Source organism: Ambystoma mexicanum, chromosome 4q, assembly GCF_040938575.1.
Source record: "Ambystoma mexicanum isolate Mex_15411 chromosome 4q, UKY_AmexF1_1, whole genome shotgun sequence".
In the NCBI taxonomy this organism is placed as follows: Eukaryota; Metazoa; Chordata; class Amphibia; order Caudata; family Ambystomatidae; genus Ambystoma; species Ambystoma mexicanum.
The window spans coordinates 1,258,598,446-1,258,616,890 of record NC_090928.1 but is presented as its reverse complement, the minus strand read 5'-3'; the positions used below and the strand labels follow the sequence as shown (position 1 = coordinate 1,258,616,890).

The 18,445-nt window shown below is 46.6% G+C and overlaps 1 protein-coding gene across 1 annotated transcript in view; it reads right to left on the bottom strand.

Annotated features, from left to right (window-relative positions):
* Positions 1-18,445, bottom strand: part of AARS2 (alanyl-tRNA synthetase 2, mitochondrial) — a 413,869-nt gene that overhangs the window by 387,992 nt on the left and 7,432 nt on the right. Inside the window, exon 2 of the mRNA XM_069608864.1 lies at positions 6,629-6,817. Coding sequence (XP_069464965.1) covers positions 6,629-6,817 — 189 coding nt within the window. The remainder of the gene's footprint in view (positions 1-6,628; positions 6,818-18,445) is intronic.

The window sequence follows — 18,445 nt, the reverse complement described above, 5'->3', positions numbered from 1 at the left end:
TAAGATCAAGGGCGGATTACATTACAGAAAACTACACAGAAATAGCCAAGCAATCAAGCAGCACAGAGAAGTATGGAAATATACTATTAATTAGGACTAAACACTCTCTCTCTCTCTCTCTCTCTCTCTCCCTCTCTCTCCAGACGTCGCAGGTGCAGTGGCTGAAGATAGTCTGGGGATGGGGACCAGTTACGCAGCGGTTCCACTCTTCAGTTCTGGGAGTCTCCGACAGACCTGCAGAGACTGGCCAGAAACCTCAGGAAAGCAGCCACACTGACTCCCACAGTGAGAATGGACCACAAGGATTCAGCAAACAAGATGCTGAACAAAGAAACCCCGGCCAGAGGATTAGCAGGCCTGACTTGTGCCATGTCCAAGCTCCAACTCAAGGCGACAACCATAGCAGCAAAGAGGCCTTGTCAGCAGATGGGCATCACACAGGATGGTCTTGGGACACTTCCCACGTCCAAAGTCGGAATGTTTCTGGTTCAGGGCACAGGACCAGTTGGTTCCATCATTCCAACGGAAGAACGTACCATCAAGGATTTTTTTTGGGTGCAGAAGAAGCAGAAGTGGTTTGCTTGGGCATTGCTGGTTCACCTCAGCAGCAATCCTCCAGGTCCTTCTTTTTTCTCCAATCTTTCTTGCCAGTGAGCGATGTCCAGTCCAGTAGAGCTGCAGGGCTTCCATTATCCATAATCAAGGCTGGTGGTTAAACCAGCCCGCCAATGCACAGCCACAAACTCCACATCTGCCCAGCAACAAACACTTTCTGGCAGGAATATGCATTGGAACCAGACAGTCCCACCCCCAGCCCTGACCCGGTCAACCATTCAGCCATGCTACATCCTGCCACAAGTGTATGCCCTTGTACATTGTCCACTCTCCCCTTACCCACAAATATATGTATTGCCTTTGCTTTGACCTTGTCCCTGGTTACTGTTTCCACTTCCATCGCCATCAACTGGTCTTCCACTGTTACTCTCTTACCCCATTGGCAAGGACTGCTGTCCTCCGCTCTGTACTTATGAATACATGATCTCTTATCCCTGTATTTTTCTTTATCTCAAATACATTTTAAAAACAAAAAGGTATAGATGTTCCTGAGAGGGAAGGAAGACGCCAAGAAGCATGATAGCCCAAGGACAGGAACTAGGACACACGGAAAGGGCATTTTGAGTTCATGATACATGACAAGTGCAATTTGGCAAGGTGTAAGCGCAAGAGTAAAAATTGCCCTCGTGCAAAAAGATAGACTTTCTGTGGATTTCTGAACCAGGGAAAACATTGCCGTAGTGGTAATACCGTGGAACATTGTCCTTGCACTGGGGCACGGTTTCTATGATCGGCCTATGGAGGGTAGAGGGTAATCCTAACCACCAATAATATACACATGCACCATTCATATGTGTGGCCGTTAGCCAACCAGTAACCCAGCCTTCGTCCCACGTATTCCCCCACCCCTGGATGTGTCACCTACACACAATGCCCTGTAGCTTCCCAACTAGGTTTTTGCTTTTTAAAACCCCAACATACCCACATCCAACGTTGACCACATCACACAAACTTAGGGTGTCTTCTCCTGGGAAAACGGGGATGTAAATTCCAGGAGGAATCCCAGGGTTACAACCTTTGCAATCACACCCAGGTAAACCCACACATTCCTTTGGGAGCTCCTGGCCGAAGCCCATGTCAGATAAATGACCATACATCATTATTCTCGGTCCCCAACCAATCACACTCGAGGACAACAGAGCACAGTGACCTGGTTAGTGGATTCCATTTTGGAAACTGTTAGAAAGATTTCTCTTTCCCTCCATTTTTATGGATACCTCAAACGTTTTGCTTTTTATTTTTTCAATCTGGCCTGAACATTCTGCAGTGAAGCCTTCACTACACTGGCTTTTGCTGACTGTCATGGGGAAACTGACATGTCCTTCAGGCTGTCAGGACTGGGAAACATTGTTTCCAATAGTCTTGTTACATTGTTGCCACTTTGGATAACTTTCATTGTACAATGCATCTTACAATGCAGTACACAGAGGTACACTTTTGGTTCAGTCGGGACTGTCTAGTCCCAATCCACTAACTGGTTTCAGTGTGTCTGAAAGGTATGCCTGAGCTGTGCCACCAGTGGTCCTCATTGAACCACTGCTGGGGTGGGTATGTGTGGGCAAGATCCTAAATTGGCTAGTGGGAGTTTCGTCTCTTACCTGTCTTTTGGATAAGAAGAGGACCCGGCACCCATTCCAGAGAGATCCTGGAAGAAACCTGAAGGAGCCAAGTAGCCTGTCCAACTGCAAGACGTGTAAGGGGACCGTGGACCCATTGGAAAAAGGCCTAGCGACCAACTTCTGCTGCTGTCCTGGAAGAGCCCTGTCTTGTAGGTGATCTCCAGAAGTCCTGCGAGGGAGCTTCGACCCTTGGAGTGGAGGTACCATCCATTCTCGACACAAGCCCAGTATCCTTAGAAGAAGAACCTTCGTAAGTGTCCATGAGCCAATCTGGGGCTGACAGGCTCAGTGTGTGGGCTAACACACTGCAGATGGTGCTGTTCCACAGTGCCGTCCGGAACTTTGAGGATCGGCAGCTTGTGCCACTGGAGTCGTTCCTTCCAAATTTCGTGGTTCCAGCATCAGGGGGGCCCGAGATAGGAAGCGAAGTCCGACTGCGACAGCTGTGAACCCCTGCGCCGTCATGCATTGGTGGTCATCGTCCAACACAGCTTTACTTCATCCAGTCTTGTGCTGAGAGGGACCCTGCATCGAGTTCCTCTGCATTCTCCATCCTGAAGACCTTGCACCAGCATTTGTCACTGACAAGAGCTCGAACCTGCAACCCTATGGCATCGAGGAGCAGACGGTAGGAAAAACGGCCTTGAAAGTCCTAAGAAGAATCGGAGTACGGGGGGTGAGTTGTAACAGTACTTACCTGAACCCCCTATCTCCGTTTTTAAAGTTTGGTAACTTTTGAAAGGTTTTCTAACAGTTGGGCTTTGCCACTGCTTACTCACGCAAGTATTCCTTAAGTGGGGCCATTTTTATTCACTAGAACAACTTGTCCGCTAACGCTTGAAACTTTTCATTGGACCCCAGAAGCCCTCCACTAACTTTTTCCCCGTCTCACAGAACTGTGTGGAACTTTGGTGAACTTTTGGGCACAAGTCCCCATACATCCTAGGGATGGACTCTCTGTGGACCTGTAGTGCTGCATACAAATACTTACCTTCCTTTGCAGGGGTTTTATATATAGTTTACCCAACTACAGAGAGTGCATACATGTGTCATTTACTTAGTTTGTGTGATAATATTACATGCTAGTAGTAATTTTTCATAGTGTTATATGCCCATAAATAAATACGCATTTTTAGAACTGTTTGTCTAAGTGTTTTCCTTGACTTTTCACTATGTGTACTGCGACGAGCTACTGAAGTCGTCACTGCTTCTCTGGGGGAAATCTCCCCTCATGTGGCCAGGGAAGGCAGAAACGACCTGACTCTGACCCTTGGGGTGGCTATCTGGGTGAGGACCACATGGTGGAGAACCACCCTCTGGGAAGCAAGGTGAAACCACTAGTCAGACCCCTACCTGTATTCGTTGATGACACCCACGTGCCATTCCCCCCATGCATGTATGGCATTTTGTAGTGTGGATACATCTCCATGTTGTTCTGAACACCAATCCTGCTTACACCCCCCCCCCCTTTTCATAATACTGATACAAGGAAGAGGGATGGAGTAAAGAGGGTCTCTAGAAGCAGTAAGCGAATGCCACATTCTAGTCTTTGGACGTTGTTATCAAGTGCTGGGACATTTAAAAATGGCACACCTGAGCAGGAAGAGAGACTTGCATCTCCTAACACTGGTTGGGATAGTGGCAGAGAGCAGGCTGCAGACCAGAGCAAGGAGGCTGAGCAGCGTGCAGGAAAGTGGCGCAGAGAGGAGTTCGCTGCACCTTTGCTACCGACAGCAGGAGCTGCCGAATGAAGGCTAAGGCAACGCAGGAACCAAGGAGCCAACGAGCCATGCTCCCAGTCCTCAGGCAAGCAGTGAAGGGAACAGTGAGATGCGAGGGACGCTGAATCCACCAATGAACACTGGTAAACCCAGAGAAGGAGATTGGGATGCTGGGGAGCTTCATGGCGAATGCCACATAGCGTTACCAAGTCGAGTGAGCCCCAATAAGGGAGTTGGGACATGTGCTGAGATTAAAACTGTTGCAAGAGGGTCACAGACCCAATACATAAAGAATATCATTTCCTGGATACAAAAACGAGTGAATGTTGCATGGATAAAGCCCTGGCGGAAGAGTAAACCAGGCAAGCAGCGAGTCTGGGACTCACATCCGTGTGAGGAAACCAAATGCCCTGGCAGGAAAGTAAAACAGGCATACTGCGAGTCTGGGACCCGCACCCAAGTGTGAAAGAACTAAAAACCCTGGCAGGAGAGTACACCAGGGATTCAAAAAAACGAGGGGGGGAGGGTAGGGGATTTCCCCAATTGAGACATCTCGGACAGTTAAAGTCAGAAAGGGAAGAACCATACCCCTTTTGAGAAAAGCACATTTGAGGTCCAAAATGCAAGAAACTACATGTCTAAAAATACTATACGATTGGAAGAAACTCAAGGGAAGAGCTGTCCCCCTTGGGGAGTTAGAAACATGTTGAAGTAACAAGGTAGCAAGAAGTTAAAATCATGGTAGGAGAGTAAACCAGGGGCAGGAGAAAAAGGTGAAAATTCCCCCGTATGTGAAGTAAAAGATTAAGAAGGTTCAGGGAACAGAAAACTCCTCTTGGAAGCGTAAATGAGTAAAAATCAGAAAGGGGAGGAACATACCCCTTTGCAAAAGGACATCAGAAGTCTGAAGGGAAAGAATTTGTATCATTGGAGAAACCAAAGAGAAGAGCTATTCATTCCCCTTGGGATTGTGGAGTTGAAGAAAACTCTGGGGAATAATCATCCCCCTTGACAGTGTGGAACTTAGTTGCTTATTTACAAACATATTAAAAGTACATTTAAAAATAAAGGCCAGAAGAAACCTCGGGGAAGGGAGGACCCCTTTCCTGATGGAACTTTATTGGTTTGAACTTTATGTTTTGGGACTTTGGAAGAAAGCTTCAGGTGTGCAGCCAAGAGACATTCCCACGTTCACGTTATATTGAGTTTAGTGTGTAAGGGTCAGTTTAGGTTTTGGGCACAGGACAGAGGACTCTTTCTGATAGGGAAACCCCTCCTAGAGATGGGCATAGGTCGGATTTCCCCAAACCCCTCTTTTCTTTTGATAATAAAGGTCTTTAACCATCACAAATCTGTTACTGTGTCCGAGTCTTACTCTTGATCCCTTACGGCACTCATTGAGGGCTCCATCACAGGCTCACCCTTCCCGAGACTTATCCTTGACCACTCTCCATGCTACCTTGAACTGGTTTGGCTACACCTCCCAGAGTCGTCCCTGTCACTAACTAGGATGGCCTCCTATACATCTGTCCACCAGGGCAGAGTGTAGAAATCCAGTCCTAACAGAAACCACCAGGAAGAAAAGGCTTCCTGTAAGCTAAACAGGTTACTTCTTCTGCGGGCACTATATTAAGTACTGTGCCACCAACCAGTGCCAGTATAACGGACATGGTCATGACAGCAACTCAGGGGGACTAGCTTCTACTACCAGCAACAGTGTTCGTTTTATCAGTAGGAGAATAATTACACACAGTAGCAACTATTTGGAGTAAAAGCAGCAGCACCAACAAAATGGTCAGCAACAGAATTGGCAGCAACAGCAGAATTAGTGTATATTACTACGAGTATTATACTAGTAGTAGTAGTATTAACTAGTGTAATACTACGAGTATTAGCAGTACAAGAAGTAGTAGTGCTACTACTAATAAATGGAGTCGCTTTGGTGTCGTGGAGAGTAATACATATCACTGCTAGCAGTGCTTGTGATAAACAAGTAGTGCTAGTAGTAGTAGTGATATGATATGGCATTTATAACGCGCCTATATACAAGTGTTTAAAGGCGTGACAAGGCAAGGGAGGGGAACAAAGGGAAGACAGATAACGATCCTACTAGACCAGGTGACATTGAGATCGCGCAAGTGCAGGGGAATGGGGAAGGGGAAAAGTGTAGGGGGGGTGGTGTTACTAGTAGAACTAGTCATAGCATTACTAGCAAAGGCAGTGCTAGCATTAGTTATACTAACACAACCACCAGGAGTAGGTTTTGCAGGTAGAAGCAGTATTATGTGCAGTGGCCGTCCAAGTTGTAGAAGTACTTTTAGAAATACAAGCATCACTATCACTAGTTGTAGGAGTTAATACCAACCATGTGTAATGCTTGGATTTTTACCCAATAGACACAGATAGTCACATGTTCCATTGCATGTGGCGCTACTTCTCACTCAGTCTTGGATGTTGGTGCTAATAGTGTGCTCAGGAGACGGAACCCCTTGGCTACTGCATGATGGGTTGCTATTACACTACAGATTCCGTCCTAGTCTTCAGTTCCAAGGCATACATCAGTATACACTCCACCAATCACCAGGAGCAATGTGTGGGGTGGTGGAAGCAAGGAACGCCTCAACCAGCCAAGCCTCATCTGGTGCCTTTGCATGCAATGCAGTTTATGAGTACCTTAAAGTAGTCTCCAAAGGACCAGTTCCCCAGCATTTCAAAGAAGGTGTGATGATAGACATCGCGTCCCACATCCTCCAGGTCGTTGTGTTTGCCTCCAGCACGAACACATTTCTGGCTGTTCACAACACGCCGGTACTGCGCCATCTCACTTCTGGGGTCCACCGACCCCAACAAGATTGGTTTGAACTAAAAGGGATCAAAGAAAGCAGCAATCACTAAACCAGTCATTCAGAAGAGAGCCTGAGTGCTCCAGCTATTCTTCAAGTAAGCAGCATCAAGTGTGCAAAATAGATTGGACCCATCCAGGGAACCAGGTCTGTGCACACTTTCATAAATTGAGAGAAATATTTCATGCTTTTCAACATTTGCATAACTGGGTACAAATGATCACGTCAGGTATAAGCAAAATTGAATACAACATGACTTTAATCAAATAAGCAAATAACAGATTAGTCTAGCTAGCACTCATTTCAATGTCGAACACCGTCTCGCGTCCCTGCACCTGCCCGCGCCTGCTCCCAAGTAGTGACAGGTGAGAAAGAAAGGCAAACACCATTTATTAAAATGAAAACATGGAGATGTTACAGTTGCTCATTAAAGATCAAATCATTTTGCTCAAGTTTGGAAGCCGAGATTAGGATCCATATATTATGGTTCAAAGGTCAGCTATAGGCTGCTTCGCCACACATCCTCTGTTTCCTCGGTTTGCAAATCTTTTTGCATTTTTCATGTAAGAAAACTAAACAAGAGAGGGAAAGACATGTGCCCAATGTTAACCTGTTGGGAATGGATTTGCTGAAAACTTTGCATGCCACTATAGAATGCTCACCTGATGGAGTGTACCTAACATGTAATGCTAAGCCTTTTTCAAAATGTTTTGTTAATGTCACTAACGAAATGCCTCTTGAACTTAAGGGAACTGACCCTGTGATATGGGCTATGGGATCCAATGATGTCGGATGTATGGTTGTTGACCCAGTGAAAAAAGGGTTAAGCAAAGTGTGGTATTACCACACATTCCTCAGTATATAATATCCATGGAAGGGTTAGAAGGAATCAAACCCGTAATACAGGATTTTTTAGGCAAAGGGATTCTAAAAGAAATTCCGGGGAGTCCCAGCAACAGGACAATTCTTCCTGTGTAAAAACGAATAGATGGGAAGCCCTGTATTACAGCACAATGGAGACTAATTATTGATCTCCAAGCAATAAAAACAATTGTGGAACCACAGTATCCGGAGGTGCCAGACAGGACTTCCCTATTTTCCATGATACCACCTCCAGCCCAATGTTTCACTGTTATAGATCTTAAAAATGCTTTCTTTTAGCATTCCGATCCATGACGGCAGTCAGTACCTATTTGCCTTTAATGTGGAAGGGTGGTCCTACACTTTCCGTAGTGCCCCACAAAGTTACACTGAAAGTCCAAGTATTTACAGCCAAGCATTGAAAACACAGCCTGACATGTTTACACCGACTGCAAATACCATACTGCTCCAATGCGTTGATGATCTATTGATAGCTGAAGACACCCAAGAGCAATAAATACAATGGACTGTAAGGCTGTTACAGTTTTTAGCACCACATACCATAAAGTTTCTCCAAAGAAGTTACAGTTTTGAAAAACACAGGTTACCTATTTAGGACATCTATTGACAAAAGGAGAGTGTAGACTACACCCTCAGCGCATAGAAGCTATAATGGAAATACCTGTCGCTATCACACAGAAGGATCTTAGAGGATTCCTGGGCACAATCTCATTTTGCAGACAGTGGATTCCCAATGTTTGGCTCATAGCAAGGCCATTGCTAGAACTAACATTGAGCAGCACCCCATTTCACTTGCCATGGACTGCTGCTCAGCAAGAAGGTTTTGATTTTCTAAAATCTGCATTATGTAACTCACCTGCTTTGGGCACCCCCAATTATACTAAACCTTTTATGTTGTTTGTGCATGACAAGCAAGGCTGGGCATTATCTGTACTAACTCAATAGCAAAGGGGGAAAAACAGACTGTGTGCATATTTTTCTTCTACATTGGAGTCAGTGGCAAAAGCACTTCCGAACAGTTTACAGGGTGTAACGGCTGCAGCCCTTTCTATGAAACAGGCTGATGCCATAATACTGGGACACCAATTTACATGGTCTGTGCCACATTCAATTGATATTTTGTTGAATAAAACAAAAATTCAGCACATGACAAATGCCAGTTTAACAAGATATGAGCTGAAGTTATTGGACCCAAACATTACCATATCCTGTCACCTTGCCACCCCTCCCATTGGATGAATTAAAAGTAATGCATGATTGTGTATTAATAACAGATAATTAAACGAAGGCACATGTCGATTTGGTGGATACTCCAATTGATAAACCTGATGGTACATTGTTTGTGGATGGGTCATGTTTTAAATTGCAAAATGGTACTAATATGGCAGCATATGCTATTAAAACATTGAAAACTATCGTTGAGGCTTGCAGGATATCTCAGCACCCAGCACAGGCAGCTGAAATCATCGCCCTTACCAGAGCTTGTGAGTTAAGCTCCAGTCTCGTAGTTAATTTTTTTACTGATAGCCCGTATGCCTTTGGGGTAGCTCACAACGTTGGCCACTTATGTGCCGAGAGAGGGTTTTTAACTTCAAATGGGAAAAAATACAGCATGGTACATTCATTTCAAATGTATTGTATGCATTGTAAGGGAGGCATGGTATCACAAGTATGACACTGACACAAGAGGTCTAAGTTTAAAACATTTATTCAATTTTCAGGGTTTGGAAAACTCCTGCATTGCCCTATAGCTATGATGGGAGTAGTCTCTACCATCAAATAATAAAGAAAACAAAGTCCTGGTCAGTCTCTGTCAAATCAAAATGGCCTATACTAACAAAACCCAATGCCTGCCCTATCTCTTATACAAAAAGTGCGTAAAGGGGAATATGTATGCAAAGGAAAATCAGTGTTATAACAAAGGATCAAGATGGCTGAGTCAGCTCTCCTCCCCGCGTTGGACAGCATGGTGTAAGGCAGCTCCCGTAGACAGGATGACATACTCTGGCTCAGGTTCTCAAAACAAAGGCAGTTCAAAACGTGGATCGAGGCCCGCCTGGCCTTCCACATTAAAGTCACTAATTCCAGCTTTTAAAAGTTCTTTCACAGTTCAACAAATGTTCACGCAGGTCTCCCTCAGTCAGGCTCGGACCTCTCAAAGCAAAATGTTCATGTAGGTCTCCATCGATCGGGCTCGGACCTTTCAACTAAAAAGTACCTGATTCAGTGTAGATCTCATCACTTGCACTTGCAGGGGTCCCTTATGCAAGCTTAATTCACATTCTTTAGGGGTTCCCTTCCCCTAACTTATCACACTTCTGGTCTCCCTCAGTCGGGCTCAGACCTTTTCTTGACGTCGAAGACTTTCAAATGTTCGAGGCTTTTACTATAGACCTCCGCAGGACCACTTCGACTTTCCCTTCAGCTCACAATCTTATGTTATTTCCCCCAGTGTCTCTTGGTCTTGGTAGATCAGTACCATAAGCTCAAAAGTTCTAAGGAAATCTTTCTCTACAAGCATTCACCTTTTCACCTTTTCTCTTCCCCTTTTGCCGGGGTTAATCTTGACCATTTTGCAGAGAGTGTTCACTTTGTTCACTTTGTCGCTTTATAACCAAAGATTTAACATTTCGCTGAGATTTTCGAGTGGGCTACTTCCTTTTGCCTGACCACTCTGCTACTCTGTATCACTGGCTTCACAGTTATCAGCCACTTAAAGTTCATCACTGGTTAGCTTTCTTTCGCATCTCATCAGCATGTGTGCACCTTCACTTGTGAGATACACTGTTGCGGCTTCAATCTTTCCTTGACACAAACCGGCCTTTCATGTCTTTCACCAACTCACTGGTTGTGCGCGTTCCTTTGTTGTCTTTGTGGCTTTGATTCATGAGTCAAGGTTAATACCACAGGCTTGGCCTCGCATACCCAACTCTGTCATTCACCCCGAAGGGTCGCTGGTGTCCTTGAAACACAATGCAGGTTTCTTCTGGTCCACGATTTGGCTTTCTCTGCGTCTCCTTCACGGCTTCCCAGAGGCAACGACCTCCTGCAGGGAACCTGGTTTTCTTTACCCTTTGATCTAGTCCCTCGACCGGTCGCTCTGCTCCAATAGGCTCGCCTTCGCCCCGGATGTTCTGCTCCTTCTCGTGTTCCACCATGCTCGGAGTGTGTCTCTATGTTCTGCCTTATATCCGGGGGGTTGAGAGCGAATAGGTATCAGATGTATGTAATTAAAGTCAAGTGTCTGACTTTGCCTGACCCGATTAGCGGGACATGTCCGATGTAATGCTAGGGTGTGAGTCTGTCTTTCCCCATGGGGCACTGTCCATGTGAAAGTGTTTGTGTAGGGAAGGGGGGTGGGGGAAGTTGAAGCCTCAGGATATCCTACCTGGTAGGAAGGCACATGGGTACGGGAAGGGGGAGTGCCGCATCTCACCATTAGGTGCTGCACCCCCACTCCCTGAAGACCCCTCACCTAGGTTATCCTCCCACACTGATCCTCCCCCAGGAACTGGATCCAAAAGCGATGGCCGTGTCTTGGCCACCTGGATGACAAGTCCCAGAGGACTAGCGGGTGAGACATCCTTTGGTTTCTCACAGCATTGATCCTGCCAAAGAAATTGGCCACCATAAAAGGTGACACTCATAAGGCCATTGTAAATTACAGAGGGAAAGGCAGCACATTTGGTGACCAAATTGCAAAGGCAACCGCGCAGTCCCCTGTATCACCTATGTATATTACATATATGATGCAGCCGGAAACTATGATATTTGAGAATACCCTTGAAACGGTGCAAACTATACAGGCTGAGGCCACTGAACAAGAGCTTCAAGATTGGAAATCACATGGGGAATGCACAGATGGATGCTGGGTGTACATACGGGATGAGCACAGATGGAAGTTGCCGAACAAATACATACCTTTAATGCTGTCTCTTGCCCATGGTCCATCCCATGTAGGAGCAGATGGCATGTTTAGTTTGCTAACTACAGTATGGAGCAATTATAAATGCAAGGGTCGTGAAACTGTGGTGCAATATAAATAAAACGATTTTTGGGGCAGCTCACATGGTCGGACTGGAGCATAAAACTGTCTCAGGCACCAATGAAAAAGTGGCCCGCAGTTGCAAATGGAAATTCATTCCTTTAGTCGCAGACAGTTTGAATAGTAGAGTATACAAATCAAGTCTCGAAGCTTCCAGCAATAGAGAAATTGCCGACAACAGTATCAACACGATCAGCAACTTGGGGCGGGGGGCTCAAGAGCTTTTGCACCTCCATATAACCCATCCAGAAGCGCTGACATGCCCGTAGCATCAGTGTACCCAGGGGGTTTACAAGCAGATATAAACAACGAATTAAGACCGTTGCGGGAAAGGTTGGTCAGGTTAAAAGGACCTGGAGAAGTACCACCAGAAATAAGGGTACCAGTGCAGAAAATAGGGGATTGGAAGTCAGGAGATTTTAGTTAGATTCAACCCTGGGGCAATAAGAAATGTGTGTGTCGAAAAAGATGATGGGGAGAGGGTATGGACGGTTCTGGGACGAGAAGTCAAACCAGCAAGGGAAAATGAAGATCAAGGTGGCAGAAATAAGGAAGAGGCAGGGGCACACACCACATCGTTAAACTATAATTGGTTATATTAACACAGGGTCCTGCTGGATGGGAAGACATCCCTCTCCCTATTCCCCCTCACCCCTAGCTCATCACAGTGCCTCAAATGATTCTCGCCTCATTTTAAAGCGACTAAGGGAGCGTGGGGAGTGGGGGGGGGTGCCCCCTTCCCAACAGCTGCTACGCTTTTGTCATATTGGAGAGGTCCAGGTCACCCATTATGACAAGCAGGACATGAGCTTGGAGCATTTCAAGCAAGAGGTCACAGTAAGAGAAAAAGAGGTTAAGTGGGCAGTCGATGAGGACGGTAGTAAAAAGGGGAGGACGCAGGAAATTGGGCTTAGATATGCTCAAAGGAGAAGGGAGTGAACTCAGGTAGGGGAGTGAATGCCAAGGATGTATGCTTGCTGATCATGAGACCGGCACCCCCACCTTTCTGGAGAGAAGAGGGAAATGAAAGAAAGAGGCAAAGTCGGTGTGAAGGGTGGCCGTAGCGCTGGTGCCATTGGAGGGAATTCAGGTTTCTGTGACAGCCATCAGCAAGAGTTTGGGATGATGGGAATCGAAATTATTTGTGAGAAAGGAGGTTCTTTGCCCTTAGGCAATCCAGGGAACAGGATGCCATTCCTCTTCTCACACGCTTTTGGCAAGTGGCACCCACCATGGAATCAGTTTGCTCAACCGCGAAGCTCCTTACACGTCCATTCACTTCAAAGGGCTCACAGCCACCCAAAATGAAATTGTCTGTTTTCAACTACCCAGGGGACAAAAAAGGTTGAGAGGAATGGGATGTGGTCAATAAGGTGGAAGAGAGGGAGAGGAGATAATTGCTGGAGTAGATGAACAGAAGTGAGGCGGGTGCGGTAGATGAGGCTGTAGTGGATGTGATGGGAGTGGTAGGAGCAGCCCGAATGGTATTTAATGAAGTTGGAGAGACCGGGGAAGAGGTGGGCGGGTGCCATCGAAAAGAACAGGGGACAGAAAAGTATGAAGCACTTTGATTGGCAGGAGCATGGTAGGCAAGCAGTGATGGGGGCGGGGGGGCTTAAAGGGGCCCACAGGGTCCTAAGTGACCAAAAAATGCAATTTAAGAAATCACAGTGTCCTAGACAACCAAGAGATATAATATACACGTTGCAGTTTCAATCATGCCAACAAATCCCATTCCGTTCAGGAGATTGTAGGTCAGTCCAGGTTTTAACTTTGCATTCTGGAATTTATAGTCCCGGATTTTCCCCATTATAAACCCAGGAGTACAAGTCCCAGAATGCTAACTTAAAACTAGGACTGGACTACCATCTCCCAACTGGAATGGGGTATGTTGGCATGTATGCAGTTGACACATACATTGGCAGAGTTCATAACTGTAATTGCGCACACTGAAGGCCATCCAGTCCTGCTTTTCCATTTGGATTGTGGGACTTGTATTCCCGTTCCCATTTGAAATTTAGGAAAACCTCAAATCCCAGAATTCAAAGCAAAAACAGGACTGGATCGCCTTCTCATACTTGGTCACAGAAATCTGAAGTGCTCTGCGGTAACATGCATAGCTAGGGTTATCAGACGTCCCGGAATTGGGTGCTCGGTCGCCCTTTCTTAAGATTATTTTTCCACTGGAAAATGGCGTGGTGCCGGTTTTTGGTAATAGGTCTTCATAGCTGGCAGGCAGGAATGCACAATCTCACACAGACGAAATGCTGCATTTTATGAATCAAGATAGTGGTAGTTTGTGATAAATTAATCATAATATGTGATTAATCCACCAATAACACTTAAATCTCTCTCCTGCAACCGCTACTGAAGTGTAGCGCCCAGACAGCCACTTTCACAAGTTAGTCCTACTTTTATGTTAGTTGCCCCGACCAGGGTTTTTACTTTTTAAATATGGTCACCCTATGCATTGCGGTCTACTGACCCGCGACTCGTAAGTTTGGCCCACATTAAAACACAATGGGCCTCATTAGGAGTTTGGAGTACCGGGTCCGGGTCCCAAAAATAGGGAATTACTGGGCCATGCCGACTTTTGCGGGCCCGGTAATTCCCATTCTCGGGACCCGGACCGGGTACATCCCCATTCCCATTTGAGCCCCAATAGGGGTTGCTAGTCTCTAATTCCAGTCCCTACAAAGCCGCAGGAGTGTTCCAGCCTGGGTCATACGTTGGTAACATCCTCACCGTTCCAGAGTTCCCAGCAGATTGAAACGGAATATCCTACAGATTTTTCTAGAATATTTGCATGGGAATTTAGATGAATAGCTTGGTAGGACATTAAATGGGAATAACACGGACGGATTCATACCCGGCTATTGGAGCTCAGAGCCATCATCTTTTTTCACTTTTGTAGGATTTTCCAGAAGAGACTGCCTATTCAAATCTATATTCATTTCTGGGATTTCAGTTTGTCAAGAAAGTCACTGATGGAGAACACAAATTCTCAGATCACAAGGTTAATGCATCTAAAATGGGCTGGTTTCTAATTCTCGTTCTAATTCAGTTTTATGTGGTGGGTTCACAGCGCATTTTGTCCTGTCGAGATGGTTGTGCTATGCAAACTGATTGTGGACTCTGGGCAACACACAAGTGCCCCTCAAGCCCACTCCGAGAGGTTGGGCATCAATGAACAGGAAGAGCTGCCAAGATTCCAGTTTTGGTATGTGTGAGATTTACATGTTTACAATGTACTTATGTGTGACATTCCCATAATTTGTGTGTGACATTTTCAGTGAGGAAAGGGGGTTAGAGGTGCACTACTTATTTGTGTCTATGTGTACCCAATAGTTCAATTAACATTCCTGTTTATGTCAAATAGATTCTGCGGTTCAATTGAACCTGATTATTTCAGGTGCAGGAGAGTGTAGAATCTCTAGACCAACAGAGATCCCAAGTAATTACAATGCAAATAATTACCCCTTGTTTGCAAAGAGGTGAAACTTTCCTGCACTCCTCAAGGGTCAGTGCCCTTCTTATCTTCTTTCTTATTTGTAAAGTAATATTTTTGGAATTCAACCGTATTTACTTGTATTGTTATTCACAATATTCAAATCTTAATTATTTCAGTTTCAGAAATCCAAAATACGTATTTCTACACACATTCAAAAATTATACATATTTTAATCAGGTGACCCAGCCCCACGCGGATGAATCCTCCTGTGACCAATCACTGGGCGCGGGCCCTGGCAACCCAACTAAATAGAAAAGCCCTCACTTGGGCATGCTCCCAGGCAGGGAGTATTGCCACCATTGCAGAGGTGTGGCAGAGCAGCCATATTTTCAGCTTGGGCGCGTTTGGCAATTAAATGGGCGCAATGGGCTTAGCGTGGCATCTTCATGTTCTTTGTATGAGATTTGGAGCGAGACATGAAGGGGTTTGTGTCGAAGAATCCTGATGGCAAAACCTGAACCCATTGTGCTAGTTTTCTGGGTGTGGGGACAGGGGAAGAGAGCTATGGAAGGGCGTCATGGAGAAAGGGAAACCCTGCTGGGAAGGAGCAGTAGGCGTGAGGAGTACATCCTATACTGCCAACCCTCCAGGTTTACACAGGAGACGCCTGATTTTTCAATTACAAATATTGCAATTTGTAACGTTCTGACGCCTAAAATAATTGTAACTCCAATACAATCCAATGGAAAAATGTATTTCTCCCCCTTTCTGTGGCGAAATCTGCTTCTCGAGTGCGCCAGAATGTTGGCATGTATGAGAGTCAGTTATTCTATTGCCTCTGCTCTGGCACCGATCCTATGTGTGACATTTTCCTTGGCTTGCTGGAATACAACACAGTACATACAAATGAGTGAGTGTCACACTAGATGAGTGACACTTGGTGTTATGGGGTCTCCGGGGCCTGACCTGGAGACTCCAATCATCTACTCACACACACTGCAATGTAATTTGGAGGACTCGCCCCATTCAGGGGCGTACTCCACTTTTATTCCAATACGTGATGTAGGGCGTCCCCCGACATGTAGGGACGTCCTACATCACATCATCCTTTCCACCCTTCATAAACAAATAAACAGCAACCCGCACATTGCCCACAGGTGTGGCACACTGGTCATTACTCTAGCACATTGGCCCAGAAACATTCGGGTGGCTTCCTCTCCAGTCATCGAGGGAATTTTGGCACTCGTATATACGCAGGTTCCTGATCGGCATTTGCTTTTTCTTAAACATCTAGGCCCACGCCCTCTTGCTGTCGTGACACAGCGATTGCATCAAGTTCCCGCCCGTTTGCATGTTCGGTGGGATTCTGGGTCGGGCCCATACTTTCTGGGGTCTCCCTGAAATTCCAGAAACCAGCTACAGTTGCGGGTAAGAGACTCTCCACCACGATCCACCATGGCCGTGGATCCTTGCTTCAGGGTCACAGTCCACTGGTGGGCCTCATGAGGAAAACACAATTTGTGCCGTGGCATCCTCATCCGTAAGAGAACTGTGTCCCCCACTGCGATGGGAGCTTCCTCCAGGCGCCTTCTCACTGACTCACGGGAATTGACCCCCTCATGCGCCTCTCAGAGACTCTCTGGATCTGGCATCACTCTGCACCTTGATCCATGCGCCGGGATAAGGGACCGAACCTTCCGTCCCAGAAAAGCTTTAGCCGGAGCAACCCCGGTTGTGGCATGGGGAAATCGGCCTATATGCCATCAGAAGCTGCTCCTGATCTATGCCAATCCGGAAAGCCTTGTTTAGGATCCGCATGAACCGCTCCATGTCACGTTACCTCTTGGCCAGCAGGGTGTGATGTGCCTGTGAGCGGCCCCATAGAACCGGAGAAATCTTGCAAACTTCTTACCCTAAAATGGCAGGCTATTGTCTGACCTGACGAACTCCGGGATCCTGTGTTTCCACAAACAATCCCTCCAGAAACAGAATCACATCAGCTGCAAACGCGGAGTCCACAAAACGGACGACAGGGTACTGTGAGAATTCGTCTAGCACTTTGAGGAAGTACCTTGAATATTGTACCATGCCAAAATCCAAGGTGAGGGCACTTCAGGGCACTGTCGCTCTTTACAGAGATGCTATGGGTGGGTCTTTGGCCACGGGCCTCGCCGTCTGACACCAGACGCATTGACTCAGAGCTTCATCCACCTTCCCACCGAGGTCAGGAAAACACACCACCTTGCAGAGCCGAGCCTTGGTCTCTCTGGCACCTTGGTGACCCACGAGCACCGGCCATTGTAGCTTGAGCAGGATGACCAGCTGGGATCCCCGGAGGAGTACGCCCTCGAGGCCTACCGACAGCTCTTCCCGCACCTTCCACAGTCTCTGAAGAAATGCTTGAGCGTCAAGTGTCCTGTGTGGAGTGGCAGAAAGAAATGTCTTCAATTGGCCAGAATGCCGCTGCACCAGCAGATCCTGAAGGCTGTCCTCCCAGCAGGTGGCCAGCATCAGTTCAGTGGGTTTTGACGGGCTAAAGTATGCCATTGCCTTCTCTGTGACCAGAGCCACCGTGGTAGCAACAAATGCATCTGGTTCCGCTTGACCCCATTGTCAATCTTGGTCGTTCTTGGTGAGGACTCTCATCGACTCCGTCAGAGTGGCCAGGTTGGGGATAAAGCACCCAGAGTAGTTGACCATTAACAAGCAACTCCTCACCTCCAACAGGGACCCCAGAGCCGAAGCTTCTTTGATATCTTTGACCTTCCATGGATCTGGCAAGAGATCATCCTCACGGAAAGCAAAGCTAAAGAAACCGTCACGAGACTGCAGAAATCTACACTGTCTTCGGTTGAGTGTCAGTCCCTGTTGTGCCACTCTTTGGACCACCGCTGTCAGCCACTTCATGTGCTCCTTGTGAGATGGCGCATAGATGAGCACATCGTCAGTCACATTCAGTACCCCTGGGAGACCTGCCGACACACTCCTAATTACGTGATGGAACACTTCAGCAGCGGAGGACACCCCGAAGCTGAGACGTTTATTACAAAAGAGTACCACATGCGATGAAAACGTAATGGGCCTTGAGTCCACATGGAGCTGCAACTGACAATATTCTCACTTACTTTAGATCTATGGTAGAGAACACCTTAGCCCCTTGCAGATCTGCCAGGATGTCATCGAGGGTGGGAGTAGAGTGGTGTTCCCTCCCGATTGACCTTTTGGGGAGCCGCATGTTCACGCAAATGCGAACCTCGTCCAGACACTTG